This window comes from Gavia stellata, chromosome 1, assembly GCF_030936135.1.
Source record: "Gavia stellata isolate bGavSte3 chromosome 1, bGavSte3.hap2, whole genome shotgun sequence".
NCBI lineage: Eukaryota > Metazoa > Chordata > Aves > Gaviiformes > Gaviidae > Gavia > Gavia stellata.
Genome location: NC_082594.1, coordinates 72513702 through 72535116, shown reverse-complemented (window position 1 = coordinate 72535116; position 21415 = coordinate 72513702). Strand labels below are relative to the sequence as shown.

The window sequence follows — 21415 nt, the reverse complement described above, 5'->3', positions numbered from 1 at the left end:
ATTTTAACGCAGAACTTCCTCCCTATTTTTAATTAAACAAACCTGATTCCTATTTCTATTTTGTAATTTCAAACTTCTGTCATATATTCCCAGTGGGATATAACACAGGCTTCATTTGAAACAATAAAGGAACATGAGGCTTTTCCTTCCTGAATAACAACATTGAAATAAATGGCGTTTACAGTCAGAAAAATAACCCTATGGCTTGAGCCCGCACATTTGTCACACAGGCATGCCTTCTGTTAAAAGAAGGAGCAACTAAACTTAGAGAAGTAATGAAAAAAATACAGTCCAGGAGTAACTAATGCTTCTTTCAAAAGCAAGGAGGGAGAGAAAATTAAAAAAGAAAGGCCTAGTGGACAACAACACGAGCCATTCAAGTCAGATGGCATGCAGAAAAAGAAGGATTCATTGGTGGGGTCTTCAAGCTTAGAGACACACTCACACACGCTCTGAGGTATAGCAGCTTGGTTGGGCTTTATGCTATTTATTTTCTAGAGCTCCAAGAGTGGGATTCCATGGAGCTATCCTAATGACCAAAGTTCAGAATTTGTGAGGCTTAGAAAAAGAAGGGGATCAACAGTATTGCAGCACAACACTGATTTTTTTTTCCCCCTCCGATGAATGTCCACATTTTATTGATGCAATTATATCTGATTATCCTAGTTGTCCCAACTTGAAGTCATACGTTGAAATATATTGTTCAAAAAACCAGAAACATCAAATCTAAAATAATTATATCCATGCATGGTTGCCCCACAAATCTGAAAAGCCAAAGGGATAGGTCCACTAGCAGTTCAGAATCTGTTGTTCAGAATCTTGAGTTTTGTTCCCTTTCACTTAGTTAGAAAAAATTCATCCAAACTAAATGCTTCTTAATGTGTACCTTAACATGGGATGGGGTGTGATTGAGATTATGCAGGAAAAAAGCAAAGCTGAAGCCAAATTCCTTTCATCTTGGCTTCAGTGCAAATTCTAAGACATATCAATATCATACAAGTTAAATGAGGTGTCCTTGATCTACCAAGTAATGCAGTAAATTATATTATTAAAACTAGAAAGTCCTCCAGATATAAAATAACATCATATCAGCATACCTCCTGTCCTTCCAAGGCCAACCTGCACAGAAGGTTGAAGGCTTCCTTCATTTTTCAACAAATGAGGCAAATGGTAATAGATACTTGGCACTTGAAGAGATTTTCTACTTGTTAGCTCTTTTAACAGTTTCAGCGTCTCATCTGCAAACATACATGAAATCACTAATGCAGAAAACAAACAATATGAAGTTTTATGCAGTGGTAAATAATACAAAATTCCAAGCTTGGTCCTAACTGAAAAACAGAACAAATGATGCATTTTACTGAGGCATTATATCTTGCATACAAAGGAAGTATTTTCTTGTTTTTATTTTTTAAATAAACTATGGCCAAGATTATTTTCCATTCAGTAACCCTGCTACAGATATAGTTAATAGTTACCTGATCACACAAGACTTAGTGTGTAATCACAGAAGTAAAGAATGCTCCATTTATTTAGGTTGGGGTTTGCCCCCCCAAATCAAAATGGGAGGCTTATTTACCCAGATTATTTTTTACTTACTCTTACAGAGCTCATCACCATGTAGTGATGATACTGCAAATAACTTTTCAAAGCTACAAATACATATTGGAAAACATGGCACATACAGATACAAAACAAAAATAGCATTAAATATACAATTAAGATTTTGAGTATTTCTACAATAAAGAATGTTAAAATGAATTTAATTTAGTCCATTAGAGTGCTTAACATAATTCCTGATCTTTCTAGAATAACTGCTTCTCAGGATGTCCAGGTGGCTCTCAAAGTTGCACATAACAGTTTTTAAATTCCCCTGCTGTGCATGTTGATTTTCTAACATCAAGTGTGAAAACAACTCTTATTTCAAATGACAAATACGGTAGCATATGGATCTTTGAAAACTTATGGGCTTTACAATATCAAGTTAAGTAAAAAACCGGACTCATGGTTTCAAAGAAAAATTTGAATTGTGCAGAAGCGAGAAAAGTAATGCCATAAATCTCATTCCCCTCAGATTCTGAGTGTAGCTTCTACAAAGCTGGAACAGTTTTGTTGTGAGTTTTGTTTAGTTTTGGGTTTTTTAATATTTATTTTTGGGTAAAACTAAATTCCTAACCGCTTATAATATTGAAAAATGCTTTCTAAATAGATGCCATAAGTAAAGATGCTAATTTTGATAGATTCCAATACAGGTACATTTTACTTTTCCTGCTAACATTTCCTTTAGCTTCAACTGCAAAAGCTCTCAAAATTTGACAACTCTTTGTATGAATGAATAATGATTTACATAAAATAATCTGGAATTCTTTCAGCTTCAAAGATAGCAAATACTACATAGTATTATGCATACTGAAATACATTAAACTTAATAAAAATGTATCTAATATTAAGTTCTAAGCACAAAAGCTCAGGAATTCAGACTTCAGCTGACTTCCCATCATGGCTCCACATGGAAGAAAGAGGATGTCCCAGCTGGGATCCAGACATGGTAGAAAGTTTAAAATGTGAATCAGTAACTTCAGCTGCATCAGAAGAGAGTAACTCCCTATGACGACATTGTCTATAAGCAAGCTAACTCATTTTTAGAATGAAATGTGGTAATAACTTAATCATAAATCCAGTATCAAACTTACATGACTTCCTCTATTGTTGTTCACTTTAACAGCAAAAACATACACACAGAAGAGGAAGACAAGAGTCACAGACTATGTTAAATGTAACCTTTATCCATATCACTCCTGGAGATCCAGGGAACTATGGAGATCAGGTTGGATAGGCCATTAGCGTCAGACAGAACAATTCATCCTTAATATCAGCACTGAGGGCCTATAATTATAACCCTCACCTCCCAAGAAAATTCTATAGAAGATAGTAACCCATAGCACAAATGCAAGCAGATAAGAGTTTCAAAAAGCTTGACTCAGTTTTTTTGATTTCCAAAAACCTCTGGGTTTCTATTCCTCCTTAGGCAAATACAGTGAAATTTCTGCAACCTACCAAATCAGACCTCTCACCAGAAAGTATGTATTTGTTATTCATTTTCCATCTAGAAAAAGTCAGAGTGACTAAACCAGCAATAGTGTGATTTTAAAAGTTAACTTCAAAATGGTGAGTAGTGCGAAAGCATTCTCTAATATTGCCAAACACAGCTCTCAGTAAACTCGAGCATCAGCCTCCGAAACAGGTAAAAAAAACTTATAGAAGACTTTACCAGTTCAACATGTAATCACTAGTTATTGAAAAGGACATTATCTGTACATTTTACAAATCATAACCAATACCTTAGATAGCCTGTACATTTTTACATCTTCCAGCTGACATTTAAACATATTTTAATTGCTTCAAGTTCATCCATTTCTTAAACACTGTTTGCTGACCTTTCCCTTCAAGCTCTATTTAAAAAGTGATGTAAATCATCGTCATAATATATTCAGTATGTTAAATAAGTAACCAGAAGTTCCAAATTTTGGAGCTAGGTATGGAATAAGTATTCAGTCCCTGAAGTCGCAAGAATGAGGAGTGGGTGGATCATTAAGAACAAAAATTGGAAAAAAACCCCAAACAAAACAAACCCAAAAAAACAAAAAAAATCCCCATCAGATAAGGTATTACAGATTATTTGCACCACTGAACAGTTTCAGTTGGCTTTCTTGGTATTAATTTCTTATTCTATAGTAATAAGAAGGGATATTAGTAGTGCAGAGTTATAAGAAATAGCTCAATCATAGTATGTACCTGAAAAATTATTCATTGCATTCTTACTCCCATTTGTTTCTGCTACTGCACGCCTGAACTGCTCCAAGATAGCGTTCAGCTCAGAAGAGCGTTGCAGAGTGCGATGCTCAGCTATACGAAGACGTTCCTTCAAAGCATGAAATTCCCGTTGATATGCAATCAACTTTTCTAGAGAGAAAAAAAGATGATCCTGGTTATTTTTGGAAACAAATACCTACAGACAGATCCAATAAGGGTCAGGGACTGTTCAGCTATGCAGCACCTGAAATTCAACCAAGAAGGGCACAGCCCAGCATCATCCCACCGAGGCTAGGCAGCTTAACATTTACACAGCATACAGCAGAAAGAGCGAGCTGCACCAGACAGGGATGCAAAGCAGGCATTGAGCGGGGTATGCCCCCTACTGTAGCCACAGACGGGGCAACCTTTGAGTCCGGATTACTCAGCACCACAAGGCAATTCTGAATCTTTTCTTGGAACAGATGCCCACAAACCCTTTCTTTGAAGAAGCAGAATAGGAGTGATGCCTTACAAAAGCACAGGTCATGCTTTTTGAAAGTCCTCTCTGAATACTTGGTAAGAATGAGTGGAATTTGACAGTATTTCAGACATACCAATTTCAAACCCAAGTTTTAACTTAATGATATTGTCAGTGCCCGCAAGAACAAAATTTTTATCAAAATCTCGCTAATGTAGAGACATACACGCATTCTTTGAAAGGAGACTAAAAGGGAGAGGGAAACACCAAAACTCATTTGCTGGTATGTTGCCTATGCCCTTGCCACCCAGCAAAGTATCTATCTCTGGATTGTGCATCTTTCCTTCTTCCTATTGTTCATTTCCTAAAATCTCCTGCTCACCACCATCACTCTCCTTCAGCCAATCTACAGATACAGACTGGAGTATCTTAAGTGATTTTACACCTTGTAATCAATATTCCAACCACATAGCTGTCATCCATAGACGTATCTTTTTTGTTATTTACCTATCAATTCCTAGCCTTTTAGTTTTGCAATGATAGGGAAGTAGAAGTTTTGCAAGCAATTTGAATGTCTTCCTGTTGTTACATTACAGTAACACACAGAGTAAAAAAGGAATTACAGTCAACTTTCCCTTAATGCCGTATTTCCTCCAACTTCTTTCAATTTACATTTATTTTCTTTTTTGTAATTGGGATGTACTGTTCTGATTATGTTTAGAAAACATAATTAGCTAAAATGCCCTCTGTTTTGAAGACAGAAAAACAGAAACACAGTTCACTACCTCTTAAAAAGATTTCCCTTGCCAGCCTTATTTTCCTTTTTTCATCAAAACCAAATGGTTATTGCTTTTGTGCCAACAAACCCAGAACACAGATGCTGGCCCACAATACAGCGCTAGGCACACCACACACCGACTACTGAATCCAGACTGCTATTTGAAATAGGACTTGGTGCTTTAGTCAGCAGTATTGAGAAGGCCAGGAGAATTTTCTACTGTTTCTGGCATGAAGGACATTCTTACTTACCAATGATAACCCAAAGAAATCAAAGATTGCTTGGAATCATGACTACTAGTTATAGTAGTAACATTATATTTTTAATATATATAATATATATACACTCTATATATTATATATAGTAACATTATAGCAGCTAAGTGAATATAGAATTGTATTAGTGTAGACACCACACAAGTATGCAAATGATATCCCCTCCCCAAAACAAATGGATTATGGGAAGTGATACAGTTCCCTGTTAATTTCTGTCTGAACAGGGAAGAACAGGTGAGCAACCAAAGGACATACAAGGTTTTACTGGGGGCTTCTATAGCAGTGGATAGCCTCAGAAGCAGCCTGTAGCATCAGGTCTCCCTTCTTGTCTTTCTTCATGGTACAAGATAGCAGACAAACTGGTACTTCTGTTCTTCCTACTTCGAAAAGGCTAAACTCGTCTGTGGCAGAGTCTGTATTTCTCCTGGGAAAACAGTGAGAACCCTATAGAACCTGTGGTTCAGGCTCCAGCACTTCAAGTAGGATGAATTCAGGTCTTCCTCTCTTGACTTAGACAAATTCTTGGAAGAGATCATTTATGTTCCTACATTTACTAAAAGATATCAGCACATCATGATTCAGGTGGTCTAAGGAACAGCAGAGGCCTAGAGGGAACAATCTACTTAGGAATATGCCAAACAGTGGAGAACTGCAGTAGTTCCCCTGCTACCTCCACCTAACAAACTCCATAATGCAAAATCAGAAATACCTTATTATTAAACTCAGCTGTAAACAGAGGTTAAGATTTTTCTACCTCCCTGATTCAGGTAGGTAGTACATAAACTGGAATTACAGGACCCTTGTAATTCCACTGCAAATTAAAACTCTGTCGTGAAACCACAAGAAACTCAGAGGTCAACTGAAAAGAAAGTTTTATCACATGAAGAAATGAAAACTGTAGTTTCGTATTAAGAACTACCAACAGAAATCCCTTACTGAGGAGATGATACTTTCAGAGGAGGTAGTTGTTATAACACCTTTAATTTACAATTAATATATCAAAACAAAAAAGGTAATTAGTTAATTTCTTTTTAAAGAATTTTAAAATTATGTATGTAAAAGTAAACTTTAATTTTCCTAAGTTACCATAGCTGTTTTTGAGCAAAGAACATAGGATTCCAACTGTGGCACTGTAAAATAGAATCACAGAATCATAGAATCACCCCCATCTACAAGAAGGGGTTAAAGGAGGATCCAGGAAATTACAGGCCCATCAATCTTACTTCAGTCCCCGGGAAAGTTATGGAACAACTCCTCCTGGGGTCTAACACAAGTCAAGTGAAGCATGTGATTGGGAAAAGCCAGTACGGTTTCACCAAGGGCAAATTGTGCTTGACAAACCTGATCGCCTTCTATGACAAACTAACCTGCTCGGTTGATGTGGGGTGAGTGGTGGATATTGCCTATTTGGATTTCTCCAAGGCTTTTGATACGGTTTCCCACAGCTTCGTCCTAGAGGAACCGATGCATTATGGTCTAGACAAGTGGTCTGTGCAGTGGGTGCAGAACTGGCTGACAGGCCGCACCCAGAGGATGCTAGTAAATAGCTCCTTTTCAAACTGGCAACCTGTCACAAGTGGGGTCCCCCAGGGATCTCTATTGGGCCCAACGCTGTTTAGTATCTTCGTAAGTAATTTGGATGATGGGATCAAGTGTACCCTGATGACGTTTGCTGATGATACCAAACTAAGTGGGGAAGTAGACGCTTTGGAAGGGAGAGCCACCCTGCAGGAAGACCTGGAGAGGCTGGAAGAGTGGGCTAACAAGAACCTTATGAAGTTCACCAAAGACAAATGTAAGGTCTTGCACCTGGGAAAACATAATCCAGGAGTGCAGCACAGGCTGGGATCTACCCGGCTGGGGAGCAGCTCTGTGGAAAGGGACCTGGGGGTCCTGGTGGACAACAAGCTCAATATGAGTGAAGAGTGTGCTGTTGTGGCAAAGAAAGCCAACAGGATGCTGGGTTGTATTGACAAGGGCATCACCAGGAGGGATAAAGAAGTCATTAATCCCACTCTACTCAGTGCTTCTCAGGCCACACCTGGAATACTGTGTTCAGTTTCAATCCCTGCTATACAAAAAAAGATGTGGACAGGCTGGAGAGGGTCCAGAGAAGGGCCACAAAGATGACCAAAGGACTGGGAAGCCTGCCACATGAGGAAAGGCTGAAAGAACTCTGTTTGTTCAGCCTTGAGAAAAGAAGGCTTAGGGGAGATGTTATCACTGTGGTTCCAGTATTGAAAGGGTGGCTACAAAGAAGATGGAGACTCCCTTTTTACAAAGAGACACATGGAAATGGGTACAAGTTACTCCTGGGGAGATTCTGGTTGGACACAAGAGGGAAATTTTTCACAATGAGAAGAATCAGCCATTGGAATAATCTCCCCGGGGAACCGGTGGATTCCCCAACATTGGCCACTTTTAAGATTCAGCTGGACAGGGTGCTGGGCCATCTTGTCTAGATTGTGCTTTTACCAAGAAGGATTGGACCAGATGATCCCTGAGGTCCCTTCCAACCTGGTATTCTATGATTCTATGAAAATTGTTCCCAGTAGAAGTATTACAAAGTAGTTCAGTTCTGAGGCTCCCAGTGAACAGTACTGGCATTGCATTTATGGTACCTGAGATCTCAAAAGCATGAATTCCTTTAAGAAATACTAGTTGATTGGTTCGAAGTAGCCAGCTTCTCACAGATGCTTCAACCAGACATATCTTGGTTAAGGAGGCTGCTCTAAAAGATATGTAAACTCCTGAAACCCATCCTTCAAAAATGTATGACTGATTTTTTTGTTAGGTCACAATATTATTCAGCCAAGTAAAACCAGAAAATGCTAACATTACAAATATAATCATATTTTAAGTCCACTACCTTATGAGTATTTTTCTAGTTATTTACACAAAATTAAGTAAAAATCATTCTTTGCAAGAACTTAAGAAATTTAAAACATTTACATCTCTAACACTAACAGAGCTAGCACTTTTCATATATTTGGAGATTAATGTGTAATTTGGCCTTTTGGTACTTTATTTATAATATGACTGCCTGTACTTTGAAACAAAACAATTAAATTTAAATTTCTAACAGTTATATCTTTGGCACACATGCAGTACTTCAAAGCATTGATCAACTGCTCAGATACTTATTACTTAAAAACAAACAAACAAAAAACCACAACAGCAGGAACATCAAATTTCATCTTATACTGAAAGGCACTTCCAAAGGAGAAAATACTTCTTAGGCTCTTACAGTACCACCAATAGTGGTCACCACCTGTCCCTGACTTCAGAAAACTAAGTGTCCCTTAAGGCATCAGGACTTTATAAATACTCTAATTTGATTTTTCAGAGTTCTTGACTCCTAAGTACTTGGGAATGAGCCTACAAGATTAAACTTAAGGATCTATTTTTAAACTTTGACTTAGCTTAAGTTTGGTATTTGCTTTTTTTTCCCCTTCTCTCCAAAATATGAAATAATTTGAAAGCTAGATCTTTTCATCAAAAAATTAGGACTTTTTGAGGAGAACATGTTACTATATTACACAAAAGTCCCATTTATCTTTTAAATTTCACTTCTTTCCTCACAAGGAGGAAGGAATCAAAATTTGCAAGTGACTGTAGAAGCTTCTCCAGAAATTCAAGGCAGTCTTTCTGGAATGTGTATGTATGACAAAAGGCCAGCGCTCAATTAGAGTTGAAACTGGCCAGTGCTACATCTGACAACACGGGGTTTGTTAAGTACATTCATAGCAAAAAAAGGTCCAAAGACAACATTGGACTGATACTTGTTGATTATGGTCACCTGACTAATAGGGATGAAGAGAAAGTGGAGGCATTCAATGCCTTTTTTTTTTTTTTTTTTTTAGTCTTTAAGAATGCTGATAGACCTTGGGCTGCCCAGTCCTCTGAGTCAGAAGACCATGAGTGCAGGAACAGCAACTTTCCATTTATGAACACTGAAATTGTAGGGGAACAGCTGTATCAGCTGAGTGTTCACAAGTTCAAGAGGCCTGATGGAATTCATCCCAGAGTACTGAAGGAGCTAGCAGATGTTATGACAGGACCCTTCCCGATCATCTACGAAAGGTCTTGGGAGTCTGGGGAGGTCACTGCTGACTGGAAGCTAGCCAATGTTATTCCAATTTACAAACAGGGCATGAGGGGAGACCCAGGAAACTACAGATCTGTTAGTCTAACCTCAGTTCCTGGAAAAAGTGTGAGAAGATTATACTGGGTATTATTGAAAGGCATTTAAAGAACAATGCAATCATCAGGCACAGTCAACATGGGTTCACAAAGGGAAAGTCCTGTTTAACTAATTTGATGTCCTTCTACGATAAGGTCACCCACCTCATGGATGAAAGGAAGGTGGTGGATGCAATTTTTTTTATTTTAGTAAAGCTTTTGATATTGTCCCTCACCACATCCTTCTGGACAAGTTGTCCAGCTGTGAGATGAGCGGGTTCATGGTGCACTGGGTGAAGAACTGGCTGAAGGGCAGGGCTCAAAGGGTTGTAGGGAATGTGGCTACATCTGGCTGGCGACCGGTCACCAGCAGTGTTCCTCAGTGTTCAATTCTAGAGCCAGTTCTGTTCAATACTTTTATCAATGATCTGGATGCAGGAGTTGGATGCACCATTAGCAAGTTTGCTGACGATACCAAACTGGGAGGTGCTGCTGACTCTCTCGAGGGACAAGAGGCCTTGCAGAGGGATCTAGATAGATTGGAGCATTGGGCAATCATCAATGGCATGAAATTTAACAAGAACAAATGCCACATTCTGCACCTAGGATGGAGTAATGCCAGCCACAAGGCTAAACTGGGAGAGGAGTGGCTGGAGAGCAGGCCTGCACAAAGGGATCTGGGGGTGCTGGTCGACAGCAGGCTCAATAGGAGTCAGCAGTGTGCCCTGGCAGCCAAGAGAACAAACCACATCTGGGTGTATCAAACACAGCATAACCAGCCAGTCAAAAGAGGTGATTCTCCCGCTGTATTCAGTGTTGGTGCGGCCTCACCTTGAGTACTGTGTGCAGTTCTGGGCCCCACAATTTAAGAGGGACGTGAAGGTCCTTGAATGCGTTCAGAGGAGGGCAACAAAGCTGGTGAAAGGGCTGGAAGGAATGTCCTATGAGGAGCAGATAAGGACTCTGCGTTTGTCTAGTTTGGAGAAAAGGAGGCTAAGGGGTGACCTCATTGCTCTCTAGAGCTTCCTGAGGAGGGGAAGTGGAGAGGGAGGTGCTGATCTCTTCTCCCTGGTATCCAGCGATAGGACGTGTGGGAATGGTTCAAAGCCGCACCAGGGGAGGTTTAGCCCTGGCATTAGGAAGCATTTCTTTACCGAGAGGGTGGTCAGACACTGAACAGGCTTCCTAGAGAGGTGGTCGATGCCCCAAGCCTGTCAGTGTTTAAGAGGCATTTGGAGAATGCCCTTAATAACGTGCTTTAACTTTTGGTCAGCCCTGAATTGGTCAGGCAGTTGGACTAGATGATCATTAAAGGTCCCTTTCAACTAAGATATTCTATTCTATGACAAGCTGACTTGTAAGCATTGTATATACAAAAAAAAGTCAACAGTGTAGCCAATATTTTCAAAACACATTTGACCATTTAGTGTTTTTTTCTTCAAAGGTTTCTCTAAAACCTAAAGAAATGGAATTGATTTCTTGTCAAAAAGTACCCAACCACTTTTTTTTCATTGCTGTTACAGTAAAAAGAAAAATGCTGAGTCTAAAACCATAAAAGGAAACAGTCCCAGAGATCAGTGGTCACCATCATGAAAACAAGTTTCTGTTTCTACAATTACTTTTCTTCTTCTTATGCTGAAACCTAGAGTAATTTAAGAAAACAGAGGAAGAAATTCAGACAGTAAGTTATTGGCCTTATACAGCTGATGGAAGAACCCCAAACATATCTGCTGTCCAACAAATAAAACATCCCTCTAACAGAAGCTGTAGCCAATATCAAACACATTTGGTCTCCAATATTTTCAGCATACTGTCATATTTTTATTTAAGAATAATAGACTATCTTACATTGAAATGAGAAAGTGATGCTTTTCCATACTTTGCTCTGGAAGCCAAAAAGATCAAATAAAAATAACTTGCGCTCATACTTCAAAGGAAAATATCTTGTTAAGAAATTACTTGAAAGCATTAATTCTCCATCATTTTCTCTTAAACTCTAGTAGTTTCAGCAAAACTCCAGAAGCTAAAACCTAAATATTTCAGCTGGCTTGATGCTGCGCACTTCTTGGAAAGTTAACACTATGTCAACTCACTCAGTAGTTCTTCCCCTCGTTGCAAGATGTTCTCCTAAAAATGCAGAACCTAGAATTTAGAAAAGCTCACAGCAAAGTTGATGCAGGATTTTGAAAATTAAAAATTCAAATCAAACTGTGAAGGTTTGCAAGTTTTTGACCAGAGATGGAATCTCAGCTTTCAGCCTACTCTTGGTTATTTATGGTTCTCCTACTACTTCTCCCCTTTTTTTTTTGTTAAAAAAAAAGTCATTCCAAAAACACACCATTAGCCTAAGTTACAAACTCGGACCATTCTCCTCTTAGCCACAGACAGTCTTGATTACGTCATTTGATTTTTGCTGCAAATTTAAGACAGCTCATAAGCGAAGTTTTAAACCAGGTACCAAGCTCAACATTGGGCTTCTTAGCTTACATCTAGTTTCTTAGTTTTGGGTTTTGTACTACAAGTCTAATCTGTTTATGTACTTCAAGCCATGATTTTTAAGAGCAAAGAGCCTTCCCTTGGGATAGAAAAGGGCATCAAAGTAAAGGAAGAAGAAAATACACTATAGTTCGAATTTGCAAAAGCATTTTGCAGATTACCTCAGCTCAACTAAAATAGCAAAAGAAGTCTGAATTGTAGGTAAATTATCTGCACTGGCAGAATGCTTACTGTATCATAATTCCAAATGAAACATGTGCTGAACAACAAAACGGCAAAAATACCCTGGGAATATAACCAAAGCAATTCTATGGTTATTCAGCTTCAGTGCCATTTAAGATCATCAACAGCTATTAGTTTTTTGTTGATGTTACTTTTTTAGCAAAACAAAATTTTTTAATGCCCCAAGCCTGTCAGTGTTTAAAAGGCATTTGGAAAATGCCCTTAATAACATGCTTTAACTTTTGGTCAGCCCTGAGTTGGTCAGGCCGTTGGACTAGATCATTGTTGTAGGTCCCTTCCAACTGAGATAGTTTTCATATTATAATAGAATAGGCTATGTGAGGGAACTCCTTTGGGTGCACTTTTAAATTGAGTGGAGTACAGACATCTATAGAATGAGCAAAATTCTGCTGCCTCTGACTATTGAAGTTTCACCATACACCACCCATAAAGGAAACAGAGATGGGTCAGTGTTGAAGAAAGAACCTAGGCACCTAACCTTCAATCACAATGCACTTCTGAAACTCATACATACGTGTGTGTTGCCATTAATCTTAAAACACAAAAGATACAGTTGAATAGGATTCCTGGTCAAGATACTGGTATTATTAAAGCAACAATCACCAGAAAATACTCAATTCACTATTTAGAAGTCTGAAAAATTACTTAGATCCACCAATGAGGTTGCAGGTGCAATCTAATATTGTTGAGAGCATGTAAGTACACAACAGTCTTGACCAAAGCTGTACATATATTGATATATGAGAATTCAGAAGATTTTATTTACATATCTTAGGCAGTAGCAGAAGAGGAACACAGAGGAGCACGTATTTAGATGATATGCATACACATCCATCTTTGTTAATGTTGCACCAGGGAAAGAAGTACAGGCACTACAGAATCAGAGATGTTTGTGACCTTCTAGAGATGCCTCTCTCAAGAAATGGGCTAAATAGTGGAAAGGGAAGTTTGCATTTCTGGCAATCTCTGCAAAGTTTCTGACTCCATGTAGCCTGCAATAGCCATACTATGATAGCCTGTGACTCCAGTAAAAACCCTGCCACTCTCTGCAAGAAAAAAAAAAAAAAATCTGTGGCTGCTGTGTAATATGCCTCCCCCCCCTTTTTTTTTCTTGGTGGGGGGAGGCAGGGAAGAGGGAAATGGAGGTAGAAGAAAACAGAATTGCATGAAGACCCTTACAAGCCCGAAGAATGTTTCAGCTATTCTCAGTTAGTATTGCCATTCTCCCTCAAGGAAAGCCTTTTACTGTCTGCTAAAAGCAGCACCGCCTACAACAAAAGGCTGTATGAAAGCTTTGCAAGCTGTTATTTATCTTATCAATCAAGCAGGTTCACAAAGATGTTAAATCACAGGCCATTTCCACAACTGGAAATAGAACGTACTGAACTAAGGTGACTGTTTAAAAAAAAAAAGCAAGCTATAATCTACTCAAGAGCTCTATGGCGGTATGGCTGGTTGTCTCCAAAGGCAGATGCATCAGACAACAAGATCAGAAAAAGCTTTATGACCTTCCCATATCAACAGCAGGCAGTTCCTTGAAACTGCAAATCAGCCAAATACCCAAAGTGATGACCTGCCATACAGAGAGAAAGGTAACCAGCCACAGACTTGGCACTCATAAAAGACAGCAAGACAAGTACAGAGAGGGCTTAGCTTTACCACATTGTAGGCCTGATTTGTATTTCCTGCTCTTACCCAACTGAACTCTTGAAACGTCTCACCCCCTTTGCTCATTAAATAGGAACAGTAAGAATAGACTGCTGTCTGACACGCACACAAAAAGGCTTTGGTTGGCAACAAAGCATTGCACACAAATAATCAATTAGTAAAACAGGTAAGAGCAGGAACAGATAAATGATGAGGCAGGACCTTTCCTCTATCCAAGAGGGGGATATTCAAATCATCATTCAAACAAACAGTGTCTCACTGGCAACAGTACTAAATTCACCAATGTAACAGTTAAGTTTATGGCCCACCCTAGTGACAACCCTTCCAGTTTTCTTCCTCCAACCCCAGGGTTACCTCTCCTTACACCCTCACTCAAAACCAACACAGCCTGCATCTTCTCAAAAAAAAGCTTCAGCTGAAGCAAATTGCACTACAAGTTAAAGGTTCCACAGCAAATGTCTCATTTTTATGTGTACTCTGTTGAAGAGTTCACAGAATCACTAAGGTTGGAAAAGACCTGTAAGATTGAGTCCAACCATCAACCCAACACCACCACGCCCACTAAACCATGTCCCACAATGCCACATCCACACGTTCCTTGAACACCTCCAGGGAGGGTGACTCCACCACCTCCCTGGGCAGCCTGTTCCAATGCTTCACCACTCTCTCAATAAAGAAATTTTTCCTAATATCGAGTCTGAATCTCCCCTGGCGCAACTTGAGGCCATTTCCTCTTGTCCTGTTGCTAGTCACTTGGGAGGAGACCAACACCCACCTCTCTGCAACCTCCTTTCAGGTAATTATAGAGAGCAATAAGGTCTCCCCTCAGCCTCCTCTTCTGCAGACTAAATGTTTGAATCTGTGAGAACGCACTGTAGTAAGTGCTAATTTGGGCACTTTTGTGATTAGTTATTCCACAACTCATTTAATCCCATTATATAAACCCCACAGTAGTTACCATCACGCTACAGGTCAGAGACAGTAACAAGCTTCATGTATTAATTCCTTACAGTTGCATCAAGGATGTTGATCAATTTACAGGTTGATACAAAATAGAGGTTGTAATGGACTGAGAGCTTCCACACTGAGTTTTATATAGAGTCAGTGGGTGTAGCAAGAGCAGGTTACTCTTCAGTGAGCTAGGGATTTGTCAACACGCCAGCCAATTCAATCTGGCATAGTTTTTACACGAATGTTTCTTTGTTTCAGCTATGTAAGGTGAAAAAATAAGTTCTGCACTTCCCCTAAAATCAGTTCAGATGCTTTCTGTGATCCATGAAATCGTGGCATCAAGAACATCAGTATCCAGTAAGTCATGACAATACCTGCACTGACCTGCACTTCACTCCCACAGAGATGTACACAACATATTTTTCAGACCATGCTTGATCCATAATACCCAAGCACCTTACAAGCTATCACATTTGCAGTATCACCTGATCAAATACTCATCTTTGTCCCTCACACGCAGATACAATTTTAATTTAAAATCCTGCTATGTGGCAGACTAAATTATTTCCAATGTCAGTCAAAAAAAGACAGACTGAATTCCACTAGTAAATCCAAAGAAATTCTTACTTAAGATGCAGTTGAAAATTACTTAAAACTGACACTTTTTTGACAAAGGGTAGATTTCCTATTTTGCATGGGTTTTGCAAAACATAACTAAATACAATTACTCAATACTGTGATACAAAGTCCTGCTCTCACTGCACTGTACAATCATCCAGGATCTACATAAAGATGCACAGACAAGAAATACATAGTGGCATTTACTGAGGAAATACAAACATTGCTTCCATTGCCCTTTGGAAGTGACTCCAGAGCTCAGAAGATATTCATGAGGCACAAATCAAGCACTGCATTCTCAAATGTCCTACTGAGAGACGAGGAATCAGAGGAATTGTCAAATGAAATCACCCAGGCATGGCCAAAAAGCTCTAACCACACAAGAGAGATATTAAAGATGTTCCAGAATCCACCTGTGACATTTAGGCTTATAAAAACAGCAAAAGAGTGTAACAAGCCGAGGTAATTATCAAGTGTCAAAACCTGTACCTAGGCACAAGTCGTATCTATAACCAGCAGTGTCAAAAAGTGAAGAATAAAGAAGGTCTTAACAAAATTTGCCCCCCAGAATTAAATCTCAAATGTGCTTACAAATCAGATTCTTATTTTTGTCTCGAAACTGCCTAAAAGCTGATATATGGTGTCCTTGAAATGTTACAATGTATTGCCATGAATGACTACTCGCCATAAGCTAATTAGCTTCCTTGCTCATAAGTGAAATTAAAACCTTTTATAAGCAAGTTATGAGTTATAAAATCTGAAGCAGAAAAGTAATCAACCATGCAAATACAGAATAAAGCAGTATACTGTAAATGCTAACAACATGCTATAAATAAAAGCTCTAAGAAAACTGCTCAAGGTCAAATTTTATCAGTCTGAACACTTGATCCTGTAAGCCTTTTTAGTTACAGAGTTTGTAGCTATGCCTATTCATAAAGCTATTTTATTATTTTGAAGGGATTAAAGAATATGCGATTGTTTTATAAGTATATTATTCTGTGGAATTGAACAGCAAAGTAAGGTAGATGATTTACATATGAAAAATACATCGTACTAATCATGACAAAACATTTTCTGCTTCATGAAACAAACAAAAAAGGTCTTGTATGAAGATTTAGGAAAACAAGTCGGCAAGTCATTCTTTTATCCCTAATCTTGTTATTCAAATTGACAGGTCACTTAAACCATCCAGTATTTCAATCTACCAAAACAATCTGGCAGAATTACTGTTTATTGCCCTTGTTTCCACATAGAAATGTACTTATTAGGACTAGAAGTATTTTAAAAAATGCTTATTCAATTAGCTTTCACCGTGAAGAACAGCTTGGTTTTGAGTGAAGGTTCTGCAGGTTTTCCTAATTTTATTTTTTAAAAATAGCCCCAAAATTATAATTACTTAATTTTTCTTTGCAACTTATTCACATTTTGCATTTCAAGGATCTGCATAAACAAATAATGGTTTTTGTTCGCTCCAATTCTAATGCACTAGCATAAGGCTGAAGTGTTTGCTTTGAAACTTTCAGGGTCTGATTCAGTCTCAGTCCAGATACTTTTGTTTAAACATTCCTTTGCAGCAGGAGCTGAAGTTGTTTTCACTAAAATTTTTAAAGCAATCTGAATATATCCCTTGTAGTATCAACTGGTAAAACCTTCTCATTTTGAAATGTAAATTTCAGAATCAATTTACTTGTAAACATTCTTTTGAAAAAGTAAAACCCCCGCTTTCTCAGAGATCCCATATATACAAACAAAGCAGAAAAATGGGAGTACAAAACAGATCAGACTCTGAGAACCCGCTTACCCCCCCTTTTTTGTATCTTGAATATAAATACACTAAAAATGCTGCAGCTTACCAATCAAAATGGAAGCATGAAGTAGTACATCAGGCAGGTTGGTTTGTTTGTTTTTCTAAAAAGCTACAGAATAGAACATTTTCCTAGAGGAAAAAAAATCCTAAGCAATCAGAAAGCCAAAGAAGCCAAACTAGAATTGTGACAACTGATGAATTATTTACTCAAGGGGTATTTTAATAGCTGGATAGAGTAACCGGGAACAGTTTTAAATGTCTCCAGATAAAACTGCTCACCTTTGCCTCTACAGACAAATTGTTAAATACAGGATGGTCACAATTCAGAAAATTTCCTATGCAGTTATAAACTCCACTATGACACCACTCTCAAATCTCCACCGATGAGGGCTGACAGAGGGTCTGAATGTGTCTTTGGACACAAGGAATAAAAAGAATAATATATCAGAAAATCCAGACACCCACGACTAAGGAGGTCAAGTCAACAGAAGCATATGGTGTTCTGTCTGTGCATTGGCTTCAGACAGTAAGGATAATTAAACACATGATTTGTTTGAGAAGAGTTATTGGCAGCACTTGAGCTGAAGGTCTTTTAAAACAAAGAACAGCTACAGTGATGGAAAAAATACACCAATCTCACATTTGCAATTTCTTTGTCCTGGTCTGACTGTTAACTTAACTAGCATTTACACTTCTTTGCCTAGTAAACAACACTGCCCAGGACTCTATTGACGAGTATAATCCTCAGGGCTTTTTAGGTTCCAGCTATCTAGTTTTTATTTTACTCCCAGTGCTAAGAAGCACTGTCAACTCCGCTGGCATTTCTTCTTTAAAGGGAGAGTGATATAAAAAGGTCACTGAAATCATATGCTAAATCAGTTCCACAATAAGCAATCAGCATTTAACACATCTCTAGCCCTGAATAGAAACACTAAGGAATAAATAAAAGCTTCATAGATTCTATTCCTAAAATGCAAAGCTGTACAAGGAAAATTATTGCAACTTCTGTTGTAGACATGCATAGCACAAAGAGTTCAGTTTAAGAAATTAGTAAGAGCTCAGCTAAGTATGCAATCCATTGAATTCATGTAATTTGGACATTAACTCTTTATAGTGTCATAAAAAATTACCTTCAAACAACCTTCACCAAAACCCTCCACTTTGGTATTTCTTACTTGTTTTGCATAAGACTCAAAGTGTACAACAGTGTAAAAGAAACTAGGAAATAATCAACAATAACATCACTGTATTACCTCAAAAACAGTAACACAATTTCCAGTGACAGCTTTTACACAGATCACAACTATTTTTTCAAACTAACTGCCAATTAAAAAGCCATGCTACAACTCTGACTAAAATCTTACGCAAAACATCTACTGCTCAAGCAAACATGAAGCTCCAGTTTAGGCAAGTATTACAATCATAGCACTGAAACACACTTTTAAGATACAGGATAGGTCAATATCTAGCCTGCATTCTTGGCAACACTGAAGGACTAAAGCACATTAGCTGAAAGAAAGCATTCCCATTGTTTTATTTTAATATGTTAAAAAAATGCAATCTATTGTACATTTCTGCAGAAATGTATGCATTAGGTATACATGTTGCATCCATTTATTATGTTTGTTTCCATCATTTAGTTTAAATGTGTATGTATACGTATACAATTTATTGCTACCAATAAACAAGAATATAGTCTGAAAACTACATAATAGCTATTTCTGTTCATTTCTAACAAGACATATGAAAGAAGCCACAACCACTTATGCTGATCCTAGCAAAGCGTGGCTTTATAGTGTAACAATCAGCATCTCTGTGTGGTATCGTAATTTCAGCATTAAATATAATACCAAAATCTAACCCTAGTAAAACACAATTCTTTCACATCTGTTAAAAGAGAACAAGAGACAACCCTCTCACCTGAAATACTTACAGAGTTGCTGACAGTGCAAACAAATGTAATTACCCTTTAGGTAATTCAACCCCTTATAGTCAGTTTGACTACAAGTTATCTGTGATATCTCATGTTTCTCCTCAGACCTCAATCAGTATTTCCAGCTACTGTCTACAAACAAGCATATATACCTATATTAAGATCTCAAATCAAAATATTCAGGCTATCTAGTGGTCTCAAATTCTTAGAGGTGTTTGGGGGGGGGGTGTTTGTTTTTTAATGAAAAAAGGTGGTATGCAGAGAAATATTTATAAGCTACTGAATTTCTAATTCAATTTACTAAAATAGCTTTCTCTGCCGTAACACAATTCATGAAAGTAGGGTCTTTGATTCTTCCTGTTATTGACTTGATAAGTTAAAACTGGAAAAGGGATTTGAAAGAGAAAACAAGTTTCCATAAAAACTCACAGCAAAAACATTTTTGTTGAAAATGTTTATTATCCAAACCAGGGTGCACAAACAGTAAACCAATTTTCCAAATCAATTTGGTAATCATTTAAGCGTCCTCTAATCCTGTCACTCACATCCTGGAAATAGCCAGTCATCAACTGAACCTCTACTCTACACTTTTTAAAAATCTTTTACATATCTGATGCCCCCACATCAACTTCCTGCTTTAAAAGCTACAGTTATAGCTATAATTTAAGGTGATAAAGTTTTAGTTAAAGGTTACACACATTATTCCTTGTATTCATGATGTACTACGTGTAAGAAAATTCAAAAAACTAACTGATCTGAAATCAACTTACTTTTTTCCCTTCTCCAGCTCTTGTTACACCAGTAAACTGTGTTGCTAACATAACACAATGTTAACAATACAGCTGGAACCAAAGCCAGCCAGTGCCTCCCATAGTGCCTAGTGCTGAGGGACCTCCTGATTTAAAAAATAAAATAAAAAATTTGTGGTTAAAAATTGAGAATAAGGTGCAAGTTTACTACTCTTCATTCTGGAAGTACCCAAGAGTCTTAAATAATAACCATAATTGGCTATTGGAGAATATTGATGACAGGGGAGGCCGCATCTGGAGTACTGTGTCCAGTTCTGGGCTCTCCAGTTCAAGAAAGACAGGGAACTGCTGGAGAGGGTACAGCAAAGGGCTATGAAGATGATTAGGGGACTGGAACATCTTTCTTATGAGGAAAGGCTGAGGGACTTGGGTCTTTTCAGTCTGGAGAAGAGAAGAGTGAGGGGGGATCTTATTAGTGCTTATAAATACTGAAGGGGTGGGTGCCAGGAGGATGGGGCCAGTCTTCTTTCAGTGGAGCCAGTGATAGGACGAGAGGTAATGGGCGCAAACTTGGTCATAGGAAGTTCCATCTAAACATGAGGAGGAACTTCTTTACTCTGAGGGTGGCAGAGCACTGGAACAAGCTGCCCAGAGAGGTTGTGGAGTCTCCTTCTCTGGAGATATTCAACACTCGCCTGGACGCATTCCTGTGCGATCTGCTCTGGGTGAACCTGCTCTGGCGGGGGGCAGTGTTGGACTAGATGATCTCCAGAGGTCCCTTCCAACCCCTATCATTCTGTGATTATTATACACTCAGATAGGTCTGCATTTGAAAAAAACCACAGAATCAGGTATGGTTTAGATATGACCATCACACTAATCAATATGCAATTGTGAGCACTGGTGTATCTCAAGCCTGTAATTATGGCATTACACCAATTCAACCCTAGCTGGACACCCGAAACTAGTTTCATCTCAACTCCAACATGGTTTCTATGTATCATATTTGTTTTGTCATCATTTCACAGACAACTTTCATATGAATAAAAAGAAAATGTGTAAAAGGTTAAAAAAAATCAAGGAGGAGGGAACGGGATGAACAGACATGTTTATGTAATATGCAAATGATAGAACAGATACTATACTTTAAACAGATCAGAATTTCAGTCATGGCAAACAAAGACATAAGAAAAGAATGATCTAGAAGCAGCAATAAACATGTTTTCACAAGGTTAAAGAAAACACTACTTGGTTTCTAATTAGACTTGACTAAGGCCATTGGAATACATCACATGGTATAAGAAGCTGAAATTTTAAATTTTTTTGGTGATAAGTACAGAGTCGCCAAAATGCTTAGTGCAAAAAATTAGTATTTTGGTTCAACTTTCCCAAATCATCATGTTAATTACATATTTTTAATTATTTTCCCATTACACTACTCT

The 21415-nt window shown here is 38.2% G+C and overlaps 1 protein-coding gene across 1 annotated transcript in view; it reads right to left on the bottom strand.

The window, feature by feature from the left end:
• The window catches only part of MGAT4A (alpha-1,3-mannosyl-glycoprotein 4-beta-N-acetylglucosaminyltransferase A), an 80334-nt gene that overhangs the window by 46185 nt on the left and 12734 nt on the right, over window positions 1-21415 (bottom strand). The window contains exons 2-3 of the mRNA XM_059818890.1: window positions 3796-3963; window positions 1098-1238 (exon numbers count right to left, since the gene is read on the bottom strand). Coding sequence (XP_059674873.1) covers window positions 1098-1238; window positions 3796-3963 — 309 coding nt within the window. The remainder of the gene's footprint in view (window positions 1-1097; window positions 1239-3795; window positions 3964-21415) is intronic.